The following is a 25,223-nucleotide window of genomic DNA, read 5'->3' as shown; positions in this document are numbered from 1 at the left end:
CCGGGCTGCGCCCCTCCCCTGCCCCGAGTGACGACGGGCGGCTGCAGTACGGGCTCTGCGGGGCCCTTTTCGCCGGGAGCCGGGCACGAGCAAGGGCCGGAGAAGGGGCCAGGGGGTCTCCGAGCGGGACCCGGGGCGCCCGCGGGCCCTTCGAGCAGCGCGGGCTCCGCCCCACGCTGCCATGGGCCGCGGCCGCGCAGCTCCCGAGCCCCGCCAATCCCGGCCCGCCTTTCCCCGCCCTGTCCAATCACAGCCGCCCTTTCAAACCGGGCGCGGTTCCTGCCATTTCAGCCCGCTCAATCGCGGCCCGACTCCTCAGCCTGGCCCCGCTCCCCCGTGCGCCAGAGGCACCGCTCCCGCCGCCGCTTTGGGAGCCGGCTGAGCCCTATCATCCCTGCTGCCGCAGCCTCGGCAGGCGCTGGGGCCGGGAAGGGCGGGCGGGAGCTTCCCGTTCAGGCGCCGGCCGGGATTTCTCCCAGGGAAACGGGCTGACGGCGGGGAGCGGGCAGACCCGGCCCCCGCAAAGGCGGAGGCGGGAGCGGCGCGTGAGGGGAGCACGGGGTGGTCGCGAGCCGAGCGCGGCGGGAATGGGCGGGCTCGGATTGGTGGGGCCGGCGCTGCCTCGGGTTGTGATTGGCTGGCTGGCCCGGCGCTGAGGTATAAGTAGCGTGCGTCGGGGTGGCGGCGGCGTCAGTTCGGCGGCGGGGCTGGAGGGGACGGGAGCTGCGGATGCGCGTTCTGGGGAGCGCTGCTGCGCCGGGACGGGCCCCCCCGCGGCTGCCGATCCGAGGAGCGCTGGTGAGCACGGACGCGACTCCCGCGTCTGCCTGCGCCGGGGGCCGGTGGTGTCCAGTTGTTTGCGCCGCGCCCTGCCCGGCTCGGGCGGCCAGAGGCTCGTGGGGGGCCTGAAGTGGCGGGACGACCTGCTGTCACTGGGGAGTAGCTGTTTCGCGGTTTCTGGATTTAAAGTAACGTTGGGAATACTGGGAATAAAGCTGCTTGTTTGCATTCTTATTATTTGAATTTGCTTTTACTTAATAATTTTTTTCTGTATTGCATTATTTCATCGTTTGGTTTATTACATTTAATTTGTTTGTTTGACATTAATTTAGTAAGGGTTGTGGGGCTGAGGTTGAATCACGGGTTGTGAGGTCACCGGAGACATAAAGGCCCAGGGTGTGGAATAAGGATTTTGGCACGAGTCAGGCCCAAAACAATGTGGGGCAGTAGAAATGCTGGGGCTGGAGTTGGATAAATGCCTTGGGAGAGAGGCATGGAGCTGCAGTGCAGGGCCTGCAGGAGATACCTGGGGGTTCCCAGCCCCTGCCCCGTGGTACCAAGCAGAGGCTGAGGGGGCTCAGAGGGTTCCAGGGCCCATGCATCAGCCCAAGGGCACCTTTTGGGAGGTGGGAGCAGGGGCCCGGTGGCTATTCCCAGCCCCTGGGGCTGTCTGGGGGAGGTGAGGGGGCCTTTGGGGAGGTGCTGGGCTGAGACCCAGGAGGCGGGGGAAGGTAGATGTTTGGCTTCAGGCCTCAAGGGTCCCCAAAGTTGGGATCCCATTAGAGTGGGTGGGATAGCTGCAAGAGACATTGAAATTATGACAGTAACTGATTTGTGCCCTTATCAACAGCACCAAGCTGCAGTGAGAAGCAGGAGCAGCTTTTAGCTGCAGGCAGTAGGAAGCTGAGGAGCTGGAGCTGAGGCAGCAGAGCCGGAGGAGACAGAAATGTGGTAGGGTTTGGGGTAAAACCCCTGTGGAGCTGGGATAGGGAATATGGAGGGTTGGGAATTGCATGGCTGGACCTGAAATTGCATCAAGGGCTCTGATAGAGACTGTAGAGCTGTTACTGCAGGAGGGATTGTTAGGTTGGGGCAGGAATACGGGCTCAAGTGCTGAACTGAAACCACACAGAGCTAGAGCTAAAACAAAGATCCTGCCCTGAGAGCCAGATGCAGTGTTATGTAGCACTGCTGGGAAGGAGTTGAGGAGGAAGTGAAACAGAAGAGCTGGCAGTGAAATAAAGCTTGTGAGTCAAGAGCTGAGATCCCTGGGGCTGGGAAAGGGGATTTGGAGGGCTGGTGCTGTAACCAGTGTTCAAAGGGATACTCACTGCAGATCTGGAGAGTGACCATAGAATGGGTAAAAAAATGAGGGGCTTGAACTGGACACTACTACAATGGGATGAAAAAGGTATTTCTACATGGGGAGGTGAAGCTTAAAAACTGGAGCCAAAGGCAAGAACCTGTTTTCTTGCCTGGGAGAAAGTTCACTGGGCAGATCTGGAGCAAGGTGCCACTGGAGCTGGAAGAAGAGAGCTGGCAGTGAAATAAAGCTTGTGGGTCAAGAGCTGAAATCACTGGGGCTGGGAAAGGGGATTTGTAGGGCGGGTGCTGTAATCACTGCAGTGCTGGTAAAGGGGCTGAACACACCATAGGAACCGAAGGGCTGGCACAGGGACTGTGGGGTTCTTCAGCGACATCCCTTTATGCCTTTGACATGGATGCTGGGGGGAGCTATTACGACTGAAACTAGAACAGGATATGTGGTATATATGTGTTTTGTTCGTGTAACCAGATGGATTACTGAAATCCCGCACCCATAGCAGAGTTCCGTTTTATCTGTGTCTGTGTGCTGGAGAGGGAGAGATGCTGTTGGAGGCGGGCAACAGCGGCAGGGGTGAGCTGTGAGGATGAGGAGGAGGGGGCGGCTCCTGCCGGGGGGAGGTTGTTTTAGGGCGAGGGTTTGCCGCCGCTGGCTTTTGCAGGAGTTGCTGGAGAAAAGGAGTTTATGTGGGGCTTCCGGGGCTGTCTCATGGAAGGACGGTGAGCGCTGCAGACAGGGTCCGGGGGATCACCTGGATACGCACTTGGGGACGTGGAGCATTGCTCGAAGGAGGAGCCGAGGGACAAACCTTTGTGCCGAGAAGCAGCGGCCAAACAGGTGAGCCGGTGAGCCTTTGTAGCGGGGACTTTTCTCCTTTCCCTTTTAAATTTCGTCTTGCCAATCCCTCCAAGGTGCTCCCGGAAAAAAAAAAAAAAAGGATTTTGCAGACAAAATAAATTCAAACTTTTAAGGGTACTGGCTTCCCTTCTTTTATTGACCGTGTCTGAACTAGTGGGGGAATCCCCCTCCATTTGTGGTTTTGAGGGTATTTATTGAAGGAAAACCTGCCTTTTCCAGGATAGTAGGGGTATCAGAGGGGAGACAGGGAATCCCTGCGTTCTCTTTTAAATGGAAGGGGACAAATATTGTTGTCGTATGATGAATTTGATTTGAGGGTAGCCCCCCCTCCCCCCCCCAATTCCATCATCCTGGTGTTCAAATGGAGGGGGCTACCCTGTTGTCCCTCCTTTTAAGGGGTTTGGATTGAGGTAAAAAGCCCCCTTTTGCCATCATTTGAGGCAAACACCTTCTTTTCTGCTCTTCTAGGGGATGCGATGGAAGGGGAGCCCACATTTCTTTGCCCTTGTTGCAGTGGGGTGAGCGCCCGAGCGTGGCGTCAGTTTCGGGGCTTCAAAGGAAGGGAGGCGCAGCTGTGGCAGCGCTGGCAGGTTGGGCATGGGGCTGCGCCGCTGCATTTGGGGCGCTTCTGCCCCTGGCCCGGCAGCGAAGGGTCCGGCGCGGGAGCCCCGCTGGCAGTGGCTGGGGATGGCCGAGGCGGGAGGAGAGTTTGGCACGGCGGGGCTGCCGCGGGACTGCCGGAGCCGCGCCGGTGCGAGCCGTGCGGAGCCGAGGGGAGCTTTGGCCGGGCCGGCGGGCGGGGCAGGCGGCGCGGGCGCTGCGCCGGTGCCGGCCGCTCCGTCCGCTCCGGGCGCGGGGCTCGGGCGCCGCCGGGGCCCCCCGGGCCCGGTGCCGGCCCCGCCGGGCCGGGGGGAGCGGGCGGGGGTCTCCCGGCGCGGCGCCGCCTGTGCCTGCCCGAGGAGCCGCTTTCCTGCCGGGAGCGCGGCTTCTCATTTTCCAGCGCTCCTGCCTGGGGTGGCTGTGAGGTGGTTCTGGGGAACTCATTGGATCGTTTTCTGTTGTCCGGAGTTGGTGTAGGAGAAGGGCCGTGGGGCACTTTTTGGTTGTTACGGTTCTCGCCTCAGGCGCTGATGACAAGGGCTTTTTGGATTGAGTTTGTTGTTGGATTTATTTTTGATCGTTTCTTATGTTTTTAAAGGATGTGTTTTTAAAGGTTTACAATGATTTTTATGGGTCGTAGCGTGAAGTAGAGGGTAGGTTTTTCATTCGGTTGTGGAGGATTTTATTAGCATGAGTGCGTAGTGTTTGTTTTGGTGGCTTGAGGTAGTGTCCTGTACTTAATTAGTGAGGTTTTTTTTTTAATATTGATGGTTGAATTCTTGTTTATTATATCATAGGGGTTTTATTCATTTGGCTTATTTGCTTGCCGTGTGTGTTTTATTGTTGCAGGGAATTTGGGAGTTGTTGTTTATGGTTACATTTCTCTTTTGGCGACCTGCTTATTTCTAAGTGGTATTTGTGTTTTGATGGTTTGAGGCATTATGGGTTTATTGAGTTAGGAATAATTATTTTGTTGTTGTTGATTTTTTTTGGTAGTTTGATGTATTTGGTTGTTGTTTTTTATTAGTTTTATTTTTGGGAACGTGGGTATTTCTATGGTGGATCTTTTTAGGTAGTTATTTTATTTCAGTGGTGAATCTTTTCTTTCTTCGTGGTTCCGATTTTGTTACATCGGTAATTATTTGGTGGGGTTTTTTCGTTCATTTTATAGAGTATTGGGTTCTCTTTATGAGTTAGTGTAGTGGTAGAGTTTTGGTGGGTTTTTTTTTGTTTTTGTTTTTTTTTAAGAAACGTTCGAGGTCTGTTGTATGGTTTGGAGTATAGTAAGTTAGTTGGCGGGGTTTTTTTTTTCTTCTTAATGTTTTTTTTTGTGATTTGCTGTGTGTGTTTCTATAGGTCTTTTTAAAAATGTTTGTTTCATTTTTGTGATGTGATAAGAGCTGCTAGTTAAAGAAGTGTAGTGTGGGGTTTTTTGCCGGTAGCTGGTTGGCTGTGGAACCTTTCTGAATATTTTGGATGGCATTGTTGGGAATTTGATGCTGTTTTGGCATTTTAGTTTGAGGAACTGGATTAGAACTGCAAAGTTTTAACTATAGCTCTAATGAAACAAAAGAAATGCATAAATATGAAAATGGGAATATAAAACTTCCATTTTAAATATGAACGGAAAACATATAAATAAAACATGTAACATGAATAATGTTATCCATTACTATTAGGTATTATATTGTTTGATATAGGGTGTTTTATATGTTTATATACATATAAATGTAGATTATAAATATAAATATTAATCTAGAAATGTATGATTAATACATGTGGATATATAAATATTACAAAATAATAGGAATCAATACAGTACATAATGCATATTTTACTGTATATGTCTTATTATGACACATTATATGTCATAAATATTATAGCTTGAAATGTAGTACCTCAAGATATAGTGATAGAATATATAAGAACTTGTAAAACACAAAAATAGAAATAAAGGAATATCTAAATATAGTTTAAAGTAAAGGGGATTTTAATTGTCTATTTGGTAGTAGGTAGGGGTTTTATTATAAAAATTATAGATATAAATAAAATAAAATTAGAAATCTATGTATAAAAATATATCCTAAATACGCTAAGAGCTATATAAAATCTCAAAGGTAAGTAACTATAAGTATTAGCGGTATGTACGAAATAGAATTGAAATGAAAATTTATCTATCTTGCTACCTTATTATCTATATAATATATATTTATAGATACATCAATATAAAGGAGAAATGCGCATGTGACTATAATGATGAAAAAATATATGAATATTCAAGTAGTGTTTAAAGAAAGGGATTTTTTTGCTTTTATTTGGTTAGAGGCAGGGTTTTAATGGAAAAACTATGAATATACATTTTATTTTGATATCATTCTAAATATGGAAATAGATATTCAATGTATACAGATACATATAAAAATATAAAATGTAAATAAAAATAAGTATTAGGAAGAGATAGACTATAAATAACACCATGCATCAATCTACATTAAAAATGTACATTTGAACATAAATGCGAAAAATAAAGATAAATTTAAACGCAGTATAAAAGAAAGGGTTTTTTAAAAAGATTTTTACTTGGATAGGGGCAGGGTGTTTATTTTAAGCCATATAAACCTTTTAGAAATCTAAATCTAACTATAGAAATATATAAGCAATATATTAAGATATGTGTAAAAATATAAAATATAATAAAATATAATAGGAATAAATGTAAGAAATTATAAAAATACAATTACACATCAATATACATTAGTAACCCGAATGTGAATATAAATATGAAAAATATAAAAATAAAATAGCTTGAAATGCAGTTTAAAAGAGAAGGTTTTTGCTTTTGGTTCCTGTTGGGTTAGAGGCAGGGGTTTTTTGCTGGCGTTCTTTTCCGCGCGGGATGTTTTGGGGCATTTGCTGCAGGGCAGGTTCCGGAGGGCATCGCGCCCGTTCTTTTCTGCCGCCGGCCCCGCCCGCGGCCCCGAGGCGAGCGGCGGCCCCCGGCGGTGGCGGGCGGCAGTGCTGCCGCCCTGTGGGCAGAGGGCGGTACTGCAGCCCGCCGCCCGCGGCCGCCATCTTGGGAGTGGCTTGTCGCGGACTCGCTTGACCTTCTCGAGATGGCGCGAAAAAGAGGACGTCGGCATTCGAGGACCCGTGTCTGTTTTTTCTACACTGCCTGAATTGTCCCCAACGCCGGCGCTCCCTGACGGGATTTTCCGCGGCGGTTCCGGTGCCGTGCACACGGGCTGTGGGGTCAGCAGCACCGCGAGCGTGCGGGTTTTTGGCGGGGGCCGACAGGCATCGGCGTAATACGCCTTTCTCCGTGAAGGTCCCCACGGGCCGCCATCTTGCGAGTCCCTGGTGGCGGACTCGCTTGAAAAGTGCTGCCGCCTTGTGGGCAGAGGGCGGTACTGCAGCCGCCGGTGCCGGGGCGGGAGCGCGCGGCGAGCGGCGCGCGGGGCGGTGTCTGTGAGCGCAGGGCGGGGGGCGGCGGCGGCTCGGGCGGCCCGAGCCTCAAAAACAAGCTCTTGTCAGGAAACAAGCTTGGTGCTATGCACGCAGAAGAGGTAAGGAAGATTCCTCTCTGTTCTAAATCTAATGTACCCAAAAAAATTTGCATCAAAGTATTTGGTACTGAGGTTCTGGTGTATTTTATATATACACAAGAACATATATGAGTACAAAATATATATATATTATGCTTATATGGTGAGTGTTCCTGAAGTGCTGTCATCCCAACTTATTTTTGTGACTTCACAAGAAGCAGTTCAAATGTATTAGAAAGCAAGTTGCAAACTCTAGTTTTAGACTAATAAAATCATCTAGGTGTGCCTATGATGTAATTCTATAGATATATGCATCTATAACATATATAAAACTGATTTCATTTACATGAACTCCTTGTCTACACTAAGCTAGGAATTGCCAAAGGCTTGTTTTGAAGTTGAGACAGGAACAATCCATTATTACTGATTCCCAGAGTGCTTCCTTATTTCAGGGGAATAAAGATCCTGTTTTTGGCAAATTCCTCAATGTGGAAGTACCTGCTGTCATATAAGCATTCCCTTTATTTCTCTTTTAATTTAAAAAAAAAAAAAGTTATTACATGTGAATCTGATTTATTCACATTACTTTAGTCTGGGTTTTTTGCATCTATAATTGCTCTTAAGGTTATTGCACCTTGCCAGAAAGAAACCAAAGCATAAAAAATTTCCTCTGCACTAAAATTTTCCTAATGATGATTGAAAGCATTTTCTTCATTAGAGTCTATGCCTTTTGAGATCAGTACTTAGAGAGTCAAGTTTCTGGTAAATTCTCAAAGGTAGGAAATAATAGGATTAGAAATGTTTTTCTTAAGTTTTTCAAAATCAAAATTGTTTCAAAGAATTTTGCTGGACTGATCTTTGCTATTAGTTTCAGATTTTACAGAATACCATAACCATTTTTGGTTATGGTATTCTGTAACCATTTAGGTTCCTTAGATTCATTCAGCCTTCCCAAAAGTCTGTCACTGAATTGGACTGCATCAATTGGTAAGAAATAAAATCTTTTTTAAAATTCCAACTTAAGATATACTCCTTTTGTAATATATTATGTTTATGGAATGCTCTTTCAGTAAATGTGAAACAGACTTCTAATCCATTCCAAGGACTTCGAAACACTTGGCATTAATTAATACAAGAAAATGTATTGTTTATCAGTTGGGATTGTGTATTTTATTAAAAACAAATTATTACTTTGAGAGGATGCTTGGATAAATGGTGAAATAATGTTCCTTGAATAGTTGAGTTTAGTACAAAAAATCTATTTCTATTTCTTTTGTTTCAATTAATAAAATAATATATAGACTACTACTTAGAATTATTTTAAGTCTATATTTAGCAATATATAAAGTAAACATCAGCTTAAACTGATATAAATAAGCATAACTATGCCTGTACTTTCAAGGGCATGGTTACAAACTGAGAAGGTAGCTCCAAACTAGTTACTTTGGATACCACCTGCAACACCCTGATCTTTACAAAGACTTTTATAAGCCTATGGAGCCTTTTTGCTTCTAAGAATAAGATTGTTTACTTTGAAGTTGATGCCTTCAGTTATGCTTCATGGCAAGTATTAATAACAGCTCATGTCCAAAATGTGTAAGCCCAGCTGCTGTTCTTTACAGTCCTAACTCAGGTATGTGCTTTAGTTGTGTGCCATTTTGCATTTTCCTCAGTACTTTTGGTTGGTTTGACTTGTGAAGCTGGAAAAGCAATCGACAATTATTTGGAGGGGGACATTCTACATTATAAATCTGATCTAGGTTCTGCTGTTCTCAGAATTCACATAATTTTTTTTTATATTTAAAATTTAAAAAACCCAAAACCTGATTTGATTATCTTCATTTTCAGTCAAAAAAGATCCAAGCCCAGCTGAAAGAGCTTCATTATGGGAGAAAGGATTTGATTTTTAAGGTAAGTTTTATTTCACTATAGTTAGCTAAAGTATATTAGCATTTATACAGCATTGTAGCGAAGTAGGAATATGGTAGCTGCCTTTATTATTGCAGTTCTCAGGAAGAAGTTTGTTCTGAAAAGAACTCAAAACATCAAGACAGACTTAATACCATAATGGATTTTCAGAAATAGAATATATTTTTGTGCTTGCAAAAAGCAAAATTCTAGGTTACTGCTGATGAATAAAACCTGTTGCCCTATTCCATACCTTCTGTAACGTCATCTTTTTAACTGAATGATATCATATTTTACAGCTGCTTCTTGTTTTTCCTTTAATTAGCACTCCTCCATGGCAAAGTCAACTATTGTTAACATTTAAAGTAAATCTCTGTGTTCATGATAAGCTTGAGCAATGTAGTGTTCCTTAGGTCTTAAGACTTAAGAAAAAAGAAACATCTGCTGCTAAAACAATCCAAATCAATAGTCTGCACTAGCTACCACATTTTAAAAAATAATAAAAATTTTTACAATAAAGGAGGTCAGGACAAAACATAAAGACATTGCTGAAGGGCGTCTAGTCCTTGTTAACACAGGGAGAAGCTAATCCCTGTTAAAAGGAAGAGGAGAGAGATGTGGGTCATCTGACTGATGACTGTTAGTGGAGTAGTCCCTTTATATATTCCCAACACAAAGGATGGACATGAAGTAGTCATCTTCCAAGTTACTAGACCTAGAATTACTTACAAGTCATTCATGTCACTATGAGTTCCAGATTGTCTTCTGGAAGCGTTTAACTCTCTCTGCTGTTTCTCTATAGTATCTATAGTGCTGTGAATACGTAAATACAGAGAAATACAGAGTAATATAGTGGGCCATTGAAACAACAGTGTGATTTCTGTGCTTTTTTTTTTCTTTTTTGCGTGCTTGCTCTTTGCTTGGGGTTTTTTTGGTTGTTTTTTTTTTTTTGGTTGGGTTTTGGTTTTTGTTTTTGTTTTTTTAATGCATAGGTTTAGTCCAAGGCTCTTCAGAGGTAAAGATCAAAAATTCTAATCTTGCTTTGCTGTGAAAGTTTGTTTTCTTTGGCTGAAGCAGTAGGATTGCTCAGCACTATTATCTTCCTGTTGTTTTCATTATGCTAACACACAGTGATCCCAAAAAAGGATCTGAGTTATGGTAGGGTGTCCACTAATGCTTAGCAAGGGAACTCCTGCCAAGTACTACCCACCTGAAAAAAGCTTACAGGAGATGAAAAAGAAAACGGGCACATAAACAAGTGAACACGGCAGAAAGGCTGTCCAGCAAGCCACTGACACACGTGCAGTGAAAGCCACCCTCTCCTAAGACTGCTTCAGTGACCTGTGGCAGTGTAGTAGTTAAGGCACACATGTGGGGAACTGTACTAAAGGCAGGAAATGTGTCTCCTGTGGATGGGAATGGTTTCATCTGACTGGATGTGGCATTCTCCATCATAGTCTCCACTTCAAATCCTTGGCGGGTTATATTCTGAAGGCTATGTCTACATTTGACCACATGAATTACACCTTCAAGTCTTTGATTTTTTTTGAATAGACATGGTTCTTTGTAGGACAATACCCTTTTCCTGACCCAGAGACGGGGCAACTGAGAGGCGTTTTAAAAACTTTTATTCCATTTTCAGTCTCATGAGAAGGGTGACACAATGCAGATGTTTGTAATTCACACCATCACAATCAGAAGCCAGCTATTTCCTAATGAAAATATACTATAAGTGTTTCTTGGCCTAGCTTTTTGCCATGCCATGTTGTAGATGCCTTAAAGTGGGTCCCACTACAATACATCTTTCATAGTTCTGTTTGTCCAAAGTATCTAGTCTTATTTGCAAGGCCATCCTTTGAAACTTGTTTCTAGCTCCATTTCTCTCTCAACAATATCTGTCCTATTCCATGGCATTTCTAAATGAGTATGTCTTGTCTCAAAGTTTGCATATGGATGCATGCCGCGTGGACCTTCTGTCAGGCCCTGAGAACTTTCTACAAATCCATTTTCCACTCTTCTTGATTATGAATGAACACTAGAACCACCAGCTGAGATGTAGGTAATGGTAGTGTGGGTTCTCCTCTGAGTGCTTTTATTGCAAAATAAGGAGAGTTACTTGCCTTCTAGGTAAGCTATGATCTTATGTAATTTAAAATACTCAAAGATGGAGAATGTTGATGAATTGTGAATTCCAAAGCCCCACGTACTGAGAACTATGTATTATATATTTATCTGTAAATAATTGAAATATCTCTTGACAGTGTGCAATTCCGTATGAAACTGAATGCCTGCTTTGCCAATATTGGTATATCCTTTATATGTAACCAGAAATATTTTTTGCTGGTTTATTCAGAAATACTTTTCCTGTCCAAGAAAATTTGATCTGTGAAGCAGAGGGAGCAGCAGCCTTATGCTGTTCTCCTAAATCATATGAGATGGGGGGGAGGGTAGGTTCAGTGTGCTTGTTCATGTGTGTTTCATGTCTGAAGACACACACACACACACACTAAGCAGAGTAGAAGCCATTTAGTATAGTCTGGAAAACTTTTAAAGTATCTGCTTGTGCTGAGTGGAAGGTAAAACAGTGGAGGGAATGAACCCCACACAAGTGCTATGTGAAAGATTTCAAGTCAGGGCTACAATTTAATAGGAAAATTACAATAATGGCAATAGTACAGAAACGCTGGTTTAAAGGGACAAAGTCAGAACACGACCTGATACCCTGTTGCTCAGCGTGGTGGTGGCAGTCCAAATGGTGGTTGCAGTCCCATTGGATGTGGTCTTGTCAGAGCAGTGAGCCTGTGGAAAGGTCTGGTCCTGCTCTGAGGTCCGGTGCTGGTGGTAGAGAGTTCTTGTGGTTCTTGGGGATGCAGTCAAATACATAGAGTCAAATACAAAACTATGTGAAATTATTTTTGCATCATATTGACTGGACTTGGTAAATATCTGTACCATTCCTCCCTCTGAAGTAAAACTGATGCCGTGTGTGTTTCCTTCTCTATTAGCGAAGTTAATTACATGCCACAGTAAACTGATTTTCCAGAATTTTAAATTATTTATTTCTCTAATGAAGGCAATGAGATTCCATATTACATACAGAGAAAGAGATGAAATAATAAAAGAAAAACAAAGGAAGGAAAAAAACAAGCAGAAAACCACCTGCTTTGGCAGACAATTTGTGTAAACATTAGGATTGCTTTCTGGGCTTGTGATAATTGATTACATATTTTAAATTTGTGATAAATTTTTACAGAAGTACTTTGTGTACTGGCACATATATGAAGATGCAAGTTTCAGGCTTTCTAATACAGTTTTATTTGTATAGTTCTGGTGACTAGGCTTGATCCTAAAGCACCTCATGTACATCCACTTCCCCCATGATTTGCCTCTGCATGTATTAAAATTATCAGCTGCAGAATTCAGCTAACTTTGCATATGTGAAAAACTAGTCCATTTAACAGATTTTAAAGCATTCTTCATTATGTTCAAAGTACCATTAAGCTCCTATTTTTCTTGCAGAAAGCTTTCCAAAAAAAAAAAAAAAAAAAAGCTGTGTCACTTTCCTATAACTTTATTTGTGTATTTATGTGTCTAGCTCAGAAAGAATGCTCTTATCTTTGTTGCTACTTTTACATTGCCCTGTAATGGTAAATACAATTTCTGTAGTTCAGTCTTCGAAGGAGATGATAAGAAAAAACTGGGAACAGTTTCCTTTTTGGCCTGTTGTACCAACTTCCCTGAGAGAATACTGCTTTCAGACAGGATCTTTAGTCTGGGGTGTGTTTGTTCATCCAGCGTGGTTTTTCAGCATCTGGATCTTGTGCAGCCTCCCTTGGAAAGTTTATCAGAACTGTGTAGGAAAGACATGACTGAACTAAAAAAACTATTATAAAATACCAGTTATAAACATAAATGCAATGTAAAATAGTAGAGTTTTTTTTTTGTTTTGTTTTGTTTTTTTTTTTTTTTTCCCAGAGCTCTTGCAACACATTATTAGGGATAATAAGTTCTATAAGCTACAGGCTGACTTCATCATGCCGCATAACAGCTGATAATGGGCTATTGACTGTCACTGCATGACTGATAACAGTTACAGCATCCCATTGTGAGATGCTCCACCCAGAGGGAGAAGCCAAGCATTCCTTACTGGATATAATTTGGGGTTTTGGGACACCAAACTCAGGCTTTTCCACTGGGTTTCCAGGAGGACTGCAGCCATTCCAACCCTGACCAAAAAGGGTATCAGGTTATATTCTGACTCTGTCAGTGGTTTTTCTTTTGTATTATTGCAGGTATTTTGTTTCCTTTTCTCACTTTTCCTAATAAACTGTATTTTTGATTTGGAGTCTCTCATTGGTTTTGTTTTCAAACCAGAACAAGACAGTAGTCAATTCTAACCACCACTGCCTGCTTTCTGTCAACTGCCAAGACTTTCAGATGCCTACGTAATGCATGTATTGAAGGAAACCAGACACCCTCTAATTCATAACTGTAGCTCTGGTTTTTCACTGATTTAGACTGTAAATCTGATGGTGCTGAAATAAGAAGTTGCCTAGTTGTATGGTCCTCACCATTTCCATCTGAGTCTAATTCTGCACGCTATCAGAGGTGCCATCCTAGCCTCATGTTTGTCATATGTTATTTTGTGTAATTTCCTTTTTAGTGGCAATTGAAATGATGCAGTTTTTCAAATCTTGATTCTCTTTAATTGAGAGCATATTAATTTGTATAGCTGTACTGAAAAATAAGAAGTAACAGTATAAAAATGTTAATGATGTGAGAAATTTCTTGGTCTAGTTCTATGAGAAGTGTCTCTGCGTCATATAGAGTCAATGTCCAGTCTTTCAGACATTTTCTGTGGCCGTGTTTATTGTGAGTGATACTGTATACCATATTTAGGAAAAAATCCAAAAAGTTACTGAATTCTAGCAATTTCTTATATCAGTAATTTTTTTCTCTAGTAAATCAGTAATAACTCCACTTAAATTTTGCAAACTGATAAAGTGGAAGGATTATTTCTGTAGTGAATTCTCTGTTGCCAGACTAAAGGGTCAAACCAATGGTCTGATATGTATGTTGTGGCAGTGACTGATGTTAGCTGTAAGGAATGTGATGCAGTGTAAATTATGGACAGCAATTCACAAGAGACTTTCCCACGTCACAGTTGACTTGCACTTTGAAGGAAGTTTGGTTTTGACTAATGAAACTGTGACTCTGGTGATAAATCTGAAGATAAATGCCTATTCCTGTTTTAAAATGCAACTACTCAGTTCTTTACACGAGTTGGGAACTGAAAATTCCAGACTCTTGACATTTCATTTGGCAGAACAGACTATGCCTAATGCAAATGAACATCACATTAGCTGTCTGCTGAGGACTACAGGCGTGCCTAAGCTCACCACCTCATCTATGCCGTGTGCTGGAAGGACTGTCATTACCCCAGCAGAAAACAAGTTAACCTTACAGGATTTACACTAAACAACATTTACGTAGTGTGGCTATCCATTAAGCTATGCTACAATCAGCAGCGTGCAGGAGATCTTGAAAGGTCTGCCAAGAAAAAATCTCTGGCTGGGATTGTACTCCAGAAGCCTGAGGGCATGGAATGGTGTTGAGGGAAAATGCACTTGCAAATATTGAAATAAAAATGTGGTGCTCTTTATCTGAAAATTGAGAATTTTATCCTATTATTTTGCATACACAAAATATATATTTACCTAATCAGAATTTCCGAGAGAAAAGATAAGTGGCTAGTCCAGTGTCCTTCTCTATGGATCCCTTTTCAAACAGGGAAAACAATGGCTAGGCTGGGTTTTTTGCAGGTACAACAGCAAAAGAATCCTTATTCCTTTTGGTTGTATACTAATGTGTTATTAATGACAAGGCTGACAACTTCAGGAATCTGCTTTCCTGAAACAGAAGAGTCTTGCAGAGAATGTATTTCCTTCAAGTGAACAGGCTGGGTTCATACATATCCTAGGGAAAGAGAGAGAAAATACTTGTCTTTATTTACTGAACATTTAAAAGCATCTTCTGATGCTCTTTGTTTTGGGCCACTCACTTAAAAAGCTTCTGCTGAACTCCTGTGCTCCATGAATGACATATACATTATACAGAGCCAGAAGTCCTTCCACTCAGGGTGCAGGCTACTAGCCTGATCCTGACTTCCAACACAAGTCTCCCAAATTGCTTTCCTGCTATGAGTTAGCTAGTCTTGTGCATTTTCCTTCTCTATTTCCAGGAAAAGACATGGAGAAAAAAAATCTGGAGTTACCTCCTTGTATAGTAGTAGGTAGTATAATTTCATAAGGTGTCTGCATGCAAGAAGAATGTTTGGGTGTTTTCTAATTTGTCTGTTTATGCCCAATTAGCTTAATGGTGGCATCACAATGCCTAAAACTACAAAATAATTTTCAAATTGCACTCGGAAGTCAGACAAACGAACAAAATTATTAAAAGACATTTGAATACCTTGAATTTTCCAGAAGGATATTATGGCATAATCTTAAATATTTTATAGTATGGAAATAATTTTGCTATTGACATTGAATTATTATAAGCTTGCATTCACATCAATGGAGCACATTTGGCCATAATGGTTTTTTTTCCTCAGGAAAAGCAAATCTGACCCAGCCCATATGTATTACTTGCAAAATTTCTGTTCTTTCCTCTCTCACATGAAAAAATGCATTGGAGATTGCATCAGCTTTTTTTCTTGATCCCCACAGGCACAACAGCTAACAGATCTGGAGCAAAAACTATCTGTTGCAAAAGACAAATTGGAAAACGCAGCCCTTGACAAAGTAAGAAGTGTCATGTAATGTAAGCATGTTTACCTATATCGGCTGTGGATGTTTTGGTGGAATTTGACAAAAACAAATGTAAGCCTTGCAGTTACTTAGATGAATACTAAGTTACATATGAATTGTACCTGAGAGAGATGCTACTGAAATCAGTGGAACTAATTATGATACATGAAGTTAAGTACATCTGCAAAGTTATTTAAGAAGATGATGGTCAAATTAGAAAAAAAAGCTCAAAAAATTTTTGCACTGATTTTAGTAGATTTAGGTATTTATTGAACTACAGTTTGTGCTGACTGTAGGCTTAGTGTCAGTCATAAGTTTATTTACACTAGAGCAGTTTTCTATTTCCCACCATGAACCCTTAGAATGTTTACAAATTTTGAATTACCAGGCCCCAGATACCAAGAGTAGTGTGGCCAGTAGGCCTAGGAAAGTGATTGTCCCCCTGTACTCAGAACTGGTAAGGCCACACCTCACATACTGTTCCGTTTTGGGCCACTCACTTAAAAAATGGCATTTTAGTGCTGGAGTGAGTTCAGAGAAGGGCAGTGACGCTGGTGAAGGTCTTCTGGGGGCATCTGGGGGAATTGGCCTTGTTTGGTCTGAAGAAGAGGAGGCTCACGCTCATTGTTCTCTTCAGCTGTCTAAAAGGAAACCATCATGAGGCAGGGGTTGGTTTTTTTCTGCCATGTCTCAAGTGGAAGGATGAGAGGAAATTACTTTAAGTTGTACCAGGGGAGATACAGATTAGACATCAGAAATTTTATTTTCACTGCAGAAGTGGTTAGGCATTGGAATAAGCTGCCAAGGGAGGTTGTGGAGGTACCACCTGTAGAAGTGTTGAAGAGGCATCTGGATGTGGCACTTGGGTTTAGGGGTGATTAAAATGGTGCTGTGTTGCCAGATGGTCTTAAAGGTCTCTTCCAGTCTTGATGATTCTGTGGATCTAGCCATGTGATAGGACTGAAATAGATCAGGGACATAGGAAGAATGCATCACATGTGGGCAGCATTTTGGCCGGTAAGCAGCCTATTTTGATCACAATCACATCTAGGCAAGGTTATAGCAAACTTTGTCAAATTACGTCCCTGGTTCCAATAGTGTTTCCTTCACCTGTGCTTTCCTGGTGTTCATTTATAGATCTCCTATCAGCAAAGTCAATACTGAATTATGCTATTCACAGGATTGAAACAAATTTACTTGTTCTTCTTTTACCTTTGAAATGGCAAAATTGGAATGGCTGCTGTCAAGAAAGAATAAGCACTGGATAGCAGGATTAAGAGATGAGAAATTATCCAGAGAAATTTCTGGATGAGAGGAGAGTAATTTCAGATTGGTGCCATCTGCAGGAAGCACTAGGGTTATATCAGACTAGATTGACTGAGTCCATATCATCATGCAAAATTAGCCAGTCTGCTACCTCTGCCCATTTAATCATAAAAAATGGTGATTTATGCTGTCTGTGCAGTCACTAACTTGAAAAGGTAGAATTCAAGAGATGTTACATTGAAAAGAAGTACTTTTTCCGATGGACATCAAAATTGCAACGACTAAGTCTCATAACTGGATCCAGGGATGGTGATATCTTTTTACTTTTATGGTTCCTCCCTCTTTCTTTTTTTCCCTTTTTCCCTTTTTCCCTTTTTCCCTTTTTCCCTTTTTCCCTTTTTCCCTTTTTCCCTTTTTCCCTTTTTCCCTTTTTCCCTTTTTCCCTTTTTCCCTTTTTCCCTTTTTCCCTTTTTCCCTTTTTCCCTTTTTCCCTTCCCCTTCCCCTTCTTTTTCTCCCTTCCCTGAACTTCTTCCTCATTTTCTTAAGTGTTATTTTTATGCTTTTATATTGATTTGTTACTGTAGGTAATAACCAAAACAGTTACATATTTGCTTTCATCTGCAACCAAATTGCTCTACAATAAAACATTTACATATATGTAAAACACAGGTAATTCTGTGGTTTTCACTCTAATCTGCCCCAAGGGATCTATTAACAAGAACCTAAGTTAATGACTTACCTTAAAGGGCAGGTCATAACATGTTCCATCTCCCATATCTCTAATTTTTCCTATTGTGCTCTGCTTTAATGATCTTTCTATGGTTGTCTTTTGTCCTCCTGTGGAAATACACTTCTACTAACTGGCATTGTTTGTTTTTTAAAGAAACATTTAGTTTTTTCCAGTTAAGAGATAAATTCCCTGTTTTCAGTTCAGGGGAAGTTTATCTGAGTTAAAACAAAATATTTGTAATTTTCTCAAAAATATTTGCTAAGAAAATAAACTAAAACATGCTGTATGGCATTGCTTAGGATTAATATGACTATGAAATATTTTTATTTTATATGCAATATTTCACATACATTATATGTAATGTGTAATGTTATATACACATTTTCCACCATGTTTACATATGTTTTCCACCAGCTTTTGCCATGGTATCCTTTGATTTATATACCTTTAAAAAAATCTTTGATGATTGAAATGTGAACGCATTCTGTATTTACAGGTGTATTTTTAATAAAAAGAAGAAAACTAGAAATTAAATGTTTTTTTAATGCCAAATGCTGCTGACTCCCCCTGGAGTGAGTGTAAGATTTGACCTCAATGGCTAACATTTGATACATGCCTTGCTTTGATGAAATAAAGATTTAAAATATGATTTCCTCACTGCTGTAGTTATCTCCTTGTTCTTGCTTTCTCAGCTTATTTCAATTACAGACTTCTGTTTCCATCAATATATCTGTCTATCTTTCTGGGAGTAAAGCACAAATGTTCTAACAAGAGTTGCAAGCACTTCACCACTTAGAAGTTTTATTTTGGCTTAATGGACAGTAGTGGGTCTGGACAAACATATTTTTAACTGTTAAAAAGACCTATGGTTTTTTTACTATATAGTGCAAAAGTATAATATGCCCATGAGGGAAGCCATCTTAATTGGATTATAATCTATGTATAATGTAGAAAAACACCAATTATTTGGAATGTTATAGACAAAACTCCATGCAAAGTCTGTGTCTTGCAATACTTATGACTTCTCTGTAGATATTATACATAAAAGGCTGGACACCGTATGATATTTTGTAAATAGTATTTTTCTTTTCAGAAAAAATATATTTAAGTACTATTTGCAATAATCAATGTGGATAAAACTGCTTGAAGGGATGGGAAGAGAGTGCAGTGACTTCCTAGGCAGTTTGGTGTCTAATGTACTGTAACCTAATCACATAAAAATACTGCTTTAGACAGTCTTAATTCCTTCCATCAATAAGAAAAAGCAGCAGCTACTCCTAAGTGTTTGGTTTAATACAGATGGAGAATGTAAGCCCTTGTGTTCATCACAGCACATCACAGAGAAGTGATGGTTTCTTATTTCCCCAGGAGTCCCAGCTGAAAGCTCTGAAGGAGACTGTGCAGCTTTGCCTGTGCTCCGTTCTGCGCAGTCAGCCTCCCGCAGCGAGTCTGATGTCCTCCAAACCAGCTGAGAAGCTGCCTTCCTCCAATGCAAAGGGCTCCCAAGCCCCATCCCAAGGCACAAGCACCAAGGTATGATTTCACTCTTGGGTGGGGTTTTTTTTAACATCTTTGAAAGTTTGTCTTGTAAGAGCATCAAACTGAAACTAAGGAGGATTTCAAATCCGTTGGAAGATTATGACAAATTTTGAGGATAATTCTAAGACTGTTTCCGTTGTCAATAAATAGTTTTTTTTTTATCTGGGAAGCAGCTACATTTTACTGAATAACAAAATTCTGTCACTTGGTAAATGGATTGATAGTGTCTGCAGGACAAATCTACAATGCAGATGGATTTGCATTTAAAATAAATGAGGGTGCTAATTTGTAGGATCATTTACCTGTCAGGCACTGAAAGTGAATTTGTGGTAATACAGCACTAAACAGTTATATGAGGTTTGCATATCACGGTTTCTCTCAGTGGAAAAAAAAATTATATAAAAATCATAAAATCATCTGGGACACCCAAATCAAAATTGCCAAAATGGATCGATGAACTTGACAGTAGGGAATAGGGAATATTCCAGTTTTGCAAGATGCGAAGGACAGTTTCAGGGAAACCTGAGGAAAAAAAGAAAGATAAAAACTGGTTTGAGTCAGGAAATTCAAATATTGTAATACAGTTAAGATTCATGTTGATTAACAACTGTCCTAGTAATTTTCATTTCCCGTGTTGCATTTTGCTCCTGAATTCAACTGATTGAATAGATAGAACTAGAAGAAATCTATAATTTCAGTGAAAAGGAAGTTATACAGAGAAATGACTGAAGGACACTTCAATGTCCTCTTTTCATTACAAAACTGAAATAAAAATAGGAATTGCTAACTCATAGCCAATTTGCAGTTTGTATATGGCAGTTGTTGGTATTTACTGTTAGTGCACAGGCTGAAGCCAAAAATTAGTAATCTTTCTATATGTAATTAAAATACAATTTCAGAAAGCAGGATGCAATTATTAAACTGAATATCACATCGCTACTCTTAAAATTATGATTGTCAGTTTATTAATAACTGTTTTGCAGGAAAGACCATGATTCCCAAAAATTGTTACCTCTGGGAAAAAAAAGTACTGTATTTATGATTAGCAGCAGATGGGTATGATAGTGCTCATTTAGATTAAGCTCCCTGGATCCATGTTCTGAAGGATGGCAGACTTTCCTTTTGTAGGTTTGCAAGCCGAGCAGCTCTCTGAGATCTCAGGAGCATATTGTTCCTAGTTAATGTGGCTGTAGAATTGTTTAGCTTGCTCTTATTGTCCTTTTCTTCAGGTTGGAAGTGTTCATGCCTCTGTCATGAGAGGAGTACTGAAGGATAAGGGCCAGCTAGACAGCATGTCTCTGTTTAAGATTGGTCCAGGGTCAGAGCCTTTGGAGAATTTGGGGTCTCCTTCATGTTACATAGGGACATGAGAATACAGATAGAGATTAGAATTAGGTTTTTGATATTTGACTGAAATACAGAGTACTCTTCCTTCTTTTTTTTTTCAGTTATCTGAATACAGTCAAGGGAAATGGAAAAAAGTACCTGGTATCTCTTTTTCAGTCTGTAACACCCCCTCCCAGCACACACACACCACACAAAATATCTTTTTCCTTCAAGTTTTAGTGGCACAATCTTTATCTTCAGTTCATTAACTATTTGACATTGTTCCTCTTTGTTGCAGAGTGTACGTAGCTGGAATGGCCCATTACCTCAGGGTTCAACTGGGCATTGCTGGGCGGGAGTTGAAATCACTGCGGGGTGGGATATTGATGGTGGGGTGGGCTTAGAGACCCTGGGGCATGAGCTGAAGTGCTGCAGAGCTGGAGCCGAAGCCAAGATCACCCCTGTGATGCTGGAGAAACGCAGAGCAGGAGCTGGAAGAAGAGAGCTGGCAGTGAAATAAAGCTTGTGGTTCAAGAGCTGAAATCACTGGGGCTGGGAAAGGGGATTTGTAGGGCGGGTGCTGTAATCACTGCTGGGCTGGCAAAGGGACTGCACACACCATAGGAACCGAAGGGCTGGCACTGGGACTGTGGGGTTCTTGCGGCGACATCCCTTTACGCCTCTGACATGGATGCTGAGGCTGGGCTTGTGACTGAAACTAGAACAGGATGTATGGTATGTGTATGTATTTTAATCGTGTAACCAGAAGGATTAAGAAAAGCCAACACCCGTAGCAGGTTTTTGTTGGATCTGTGTCTGTGAGAAGTGGGTGTGTGCTGGAGAAGGAGAGCCGCTGTTGGAGAGTTGCAACTGTGACAGGTGTGAGCTGTGAGGATGCGGAGGGCTCAGAACAGCCGCAGGTGTGAGCTGTGAGGATGAGGAGGGCTCAGAGCAGCCCCAGGTGCGAGCTGTGAGGATGAGGAGGGAGGGGGCGGCTCCTGCCGGGGGGAGGTTGTTTTAGGGCGAGGGTTTGCCGCCGCTGGCTTTTGCACAGAGCTGCTGGAGAAGAGGAGTTTATGGGGGGCTCCCGGGGCTGTTTCATGGAAGGACGGTGAGCGCTTCGGACAGGGTCCGGGGGATCACCTGGATACGCACCTGGGGACGTGGAGCATTGCTCGAAGGAGGAGCCGAGGGACAAACCTTTGTGCCGATAAGCAGCAGCCAAATAGGTGAGCCGGTGCGCCTTTGTAGTGGGGACTTTTCTCCTTTCCCTTTTGAATTTCGTCCTCCTGAAGTTGAAATGGAGGGGGCTGCCCTGTTGTCCCTCCTTTTAAGGGGTTTGGATTGAGGTAAAATTCTGCCTTTTGCCATCATTTGAGGCAAGCCCCTTCTTTTCTATTTCTAGGGGATGCGATGGAAGGGGAGCCCACATTTCTTTGCCCTTGTTGCAGTGGGGTGAGCGCCCGAGCGTGGCGTCAGTTTCGGGGCTTCAAAGGAAGGGAGGCGCGGCTGTGGCAGCGCTGGCAGGTTGGGCATGGGGCTGCGCCGCTGCATTTGGGGCGCTTCTGCCCCTGGCCCGGCAGCGAAGGGTCCGGCGCGGGAGCCCCGCTGGCAGTGGCTGGGGATGGCCGAGGCGGGAGGGGAGTTTGGCACGGCGGGGCTGCCGCGGGACTGCCGGAGCCGCGCCGGTGCGAGCCGTGCGGAGCCGAGGGGAGCTTTGGCCGGGCCGGCGGGCGGGGCAGGCGGCGCGGGCGCTGCGCCGGTGCCGGCCGGTGCCGGCCGCTCCGTCCGCTCCGGGCGCGGGGCTCGGGCGCCGCCGGGGCCCCCCGGGCCCGGTGCCGGCCCCGCCGGGCCGGGGGGAGCGGGCGGGGGTCTCCCGGCGAGGCGCCGCCTGTGCCTGCCCGAGGAGCCGCTTTCCTGCCGGGAGCGCGGCTTCTCATTTTCCAGCCTTCCTGCCTGGGGTGGCTGTGAGGTGGTTCTGGGGAACTTATCGGATCGTTTTCTGTTGTCCGGAGTTGGTGTAGGAGAAGGGCCGTGGGGCACTTTTTGGTTGTTACGGTTCTCGCTTCAGGCGCTGATGACGAGGGTTTTTTTGGCTTGAGTGTTGTTGTTGGATTTCTTTTTGATCGTTTCTTATGTTTTTAAAGGATGTGTTTTTAAAGGCTTACAATGGTTTTTCTGGGTCGTAGCATGAAGTAGAGGGTAGGTTTTCAATTCGGTTGTGGAGGCTTTTATTGGCGTGAGTGCGTAGTGTTTGTTTTGGTGGCTTGAGGTAGTGTCCTGTACTTAATTAGTTAGGTTTTTTTTTTTTATATTGATGATTGTATTCTTGTTTATTATATTATAGGGGTTTTATTCATTTGGCTTATTTGATTGCCGTGTGTGTTTTATTGTTGCAGGGAATTTGAGAGTTATTGTTTATGGTTACATTTCTCTTTTGGCGACGTGCTTATTTCTCAGTGGTATTTGTGTTTTGATGGTTTGAGGCACTATGGGTTTATTGAGTAAGGAATAATTATTTTGTTGTTGTTGATGTGTTTGGTTTTTTTGGTATTTTGATGTATTTGGTTGTTGTTTTTTATTAGTTTTACTTTTGGGAACGTGGGTATTTCTATGGTGGATCTTTTTAGGTAGTTATTTTATTTCGGTGGTGAATCTTTTCTTTCTTCGTGGTTCCGATATTGTTACATAGGTAATTATTTGGTGGGGTTTTTTAATTCATTTTATAGAGTATTGGGTTCTCTTTATGAGTTAGTGTCGTGGTAGAGTTTTGGTTGTTTTTTTTTTTTTTTTTAAGAAACGTTCGGGGTCTGTTGTGTTGTTTGGAGTATAGTAAGTTAGTTGGCGTTTCTTTTTTTTTTTTGTTTGTTTTGTTTTAGTGGTTTTTGTCATCTGCTCTGTGGGTTTCTATAGGTCTTTTTTAAAATGTTTCATTTTTGTGATGTGATAAGAACTGCTAGTGAAAGGAGTGTAGTGCGGGTTTTTTTGCTGGTAGTTGGTTGGCTGGTGGAGCCTTTCTGAATTTTTTGGACGGTATTGTTGGGAATTCGATGCTGTTTGTTTTGGCATTTTATTATTAGGAATTGGATTTTTACTGCAAAGTTTTAACTATAGATCTAATGAAACAAAACAAATGCATAAATATGAAAATGGGAACAAAAACTTAAATTTTAAATATAAACAGAAAATATATAAATAAAACATGTAACATGAATAATGTTATCTATTACTATTAGATATAATATTGTTTGCTATAGAGTATTTTATATCTTTATATAAATACATATAAATATAGATTATAAATATAAACAAAATATCCATCAAGAGATGTATAATTAATACATGTGGGTATATAAATATAACAAAATAATAGGAATCAATATAGTTCATAATGTATATGTCTTCTTATAGCACATTATATGTCATAAATATTATGTATCTAAATAGAGTACATCAATATATTGTGATATAATAGACAAAAACTTGTAAAAATAAAAAATAGAAATATAGAAGTTTTAAAATATAGTATAAAATAAAGGGGATTCTTATTTTCTAGTTGTTAGTAGGTAGGGGTTTTATTAAAAAAATTATGCTGTACAAAGCAGTTAAAAGTAAGTTGTACCATATCGAAATACTTGTGATGCAAAAAGCTGATCTCTGAATGTGAAAGTCAATATTATTTTCTCCTCTATAAAATCGGACGACCGTGGGGGAGAAGGAGGGCGAGCAGCGGGCCCGCAACAGGCGGAGGGCGGGCAGGGGGACGCGGGTAATTCACTATTTTGGCCAGGGTGCTGATCTCGGCCAGTCGGGGCAGGACAAGTCCCCGCAGAAGCGGGAAACGCTGCGGGGGAAGAGGCGTCGAGAGCCCGCAGCGGGCTCTGCGCGCCCTCCCCATTCCCCACCACCGAGCCGCCTCCGCGCCGCGTCGCCGCCGCTCCCCGATCCGAGCTGCTATCGCAGAGTCCGCCTTTGCCGCCCGGAACCATTGCCGGGCTGCGCCCCTCCCCTGCCGCGAGTGCCGACGGACGGCTGCAGTACGGGCTCTGCGGGGCCCTTTTCGCCGGGAGCCGGGCACGAGCAAGGGCCGGAGAAGGGGCCAGGGGGTCTCCGAGCGGGACCCGGGGCACCCGCGGGCCCTCCGAGCAGCGCGGGCTCCGCCCCACGCTGCCACGGGCCGCGGCCGCGCAGCTCCCGAGCCCCGCCAATCCCGGCCCGCCTTTCTCCGCCCTGTCCAATCACAGCCGCCCTTTCAAACCGGGCGCGGTTCCTGCCATTTCAGCCCGCTCAGTCGCGGCCCGACTCCTCAGCCTGGCCCCGCTCCCCCGTGCGCCTGAGGCGCCGCTCCCGCCGCCGCTTTGGGAGCCGGCGGAGCCCTATCATCCCTGCTGCCGCAGCCTCGGCAGGCGCTGGGGCCGGGAAGGGCGGGCGGGAACTTCCCGTTCAGGCGCCGGCCGGGATTTCTCCCAGGGAAACGGGCTGACGGCTGGGAGCGGGCGGACCCGGCCCCTGCAATGGCGGCGGCAGGAGCGGCACGTGA

At 42.9% G+C, this 25,223-nt stretch overlaps 1 protein-coding gene across 5 annotated transcripts; it reads left to right on the top strand.

Moving 5' to 3' along the window:
• The first annotated feature begins 280 nt into the window (after window positions 1-280).
• Window positions 281-24,357, top strand: LOC116809227 (leucine zipper protein 2). 5 transcript variants are annotated; one of them, XM_072917810.1, is made up of 5 exons: window positions 288-798; window positions 8,953-9,015; window positions 15,741-15,815; window positions 19,187-19,351; window positions 20,982-24,357. In XM_072917810.1, the coding sequence occupies exons 1-5, from the start codon at window positions 730-732 to the stop codon at window positions 21,201-21,203; spliced, it is 594 nt and encodes a 197-aa protein (XP_072773911.1). In that variant the 5' UTR covers window positions 288-729; the 3' UTR covers window positions 21,204-24,357. The 5 variants fall into 5 exon arrangements, 4 of the variants coding, with proteins under 4 accessions (XP_072773913.1, XP_072773911.1, XP_072773914.1 ...); XM_041720549.2 differs by lacking the exon at window positions 288-798 and adding an exon at window positions 6,748-7,125; XR_012051774.1 differs by lacking the exon at window positions 288-798 and adding an exon at window positions 8,034-8,091.
• Window positions 24,358-25,223: the final 866 nt, after the last annotated feature.

Source organism: Taeniopygia guttata, chromosome 1A (genome assembly GCF_048771995.1).
Source record: "Taeniopygia guttata chromosome 1A, bTaeGut7.mat, whole genome shotgun sequence".
Taxonomy (NCBI): Eukaryota; Metazoa; Chordata; class Aves; order Passeriformes; family Estrildidae; genus Taeniopygia; species Taeniopygia guttata.
The sequence above is the reverse complement of the archived record's forward strand: the minus strand, read 5'-3'. Positions and strand labels throughout refer to the sequence as shown.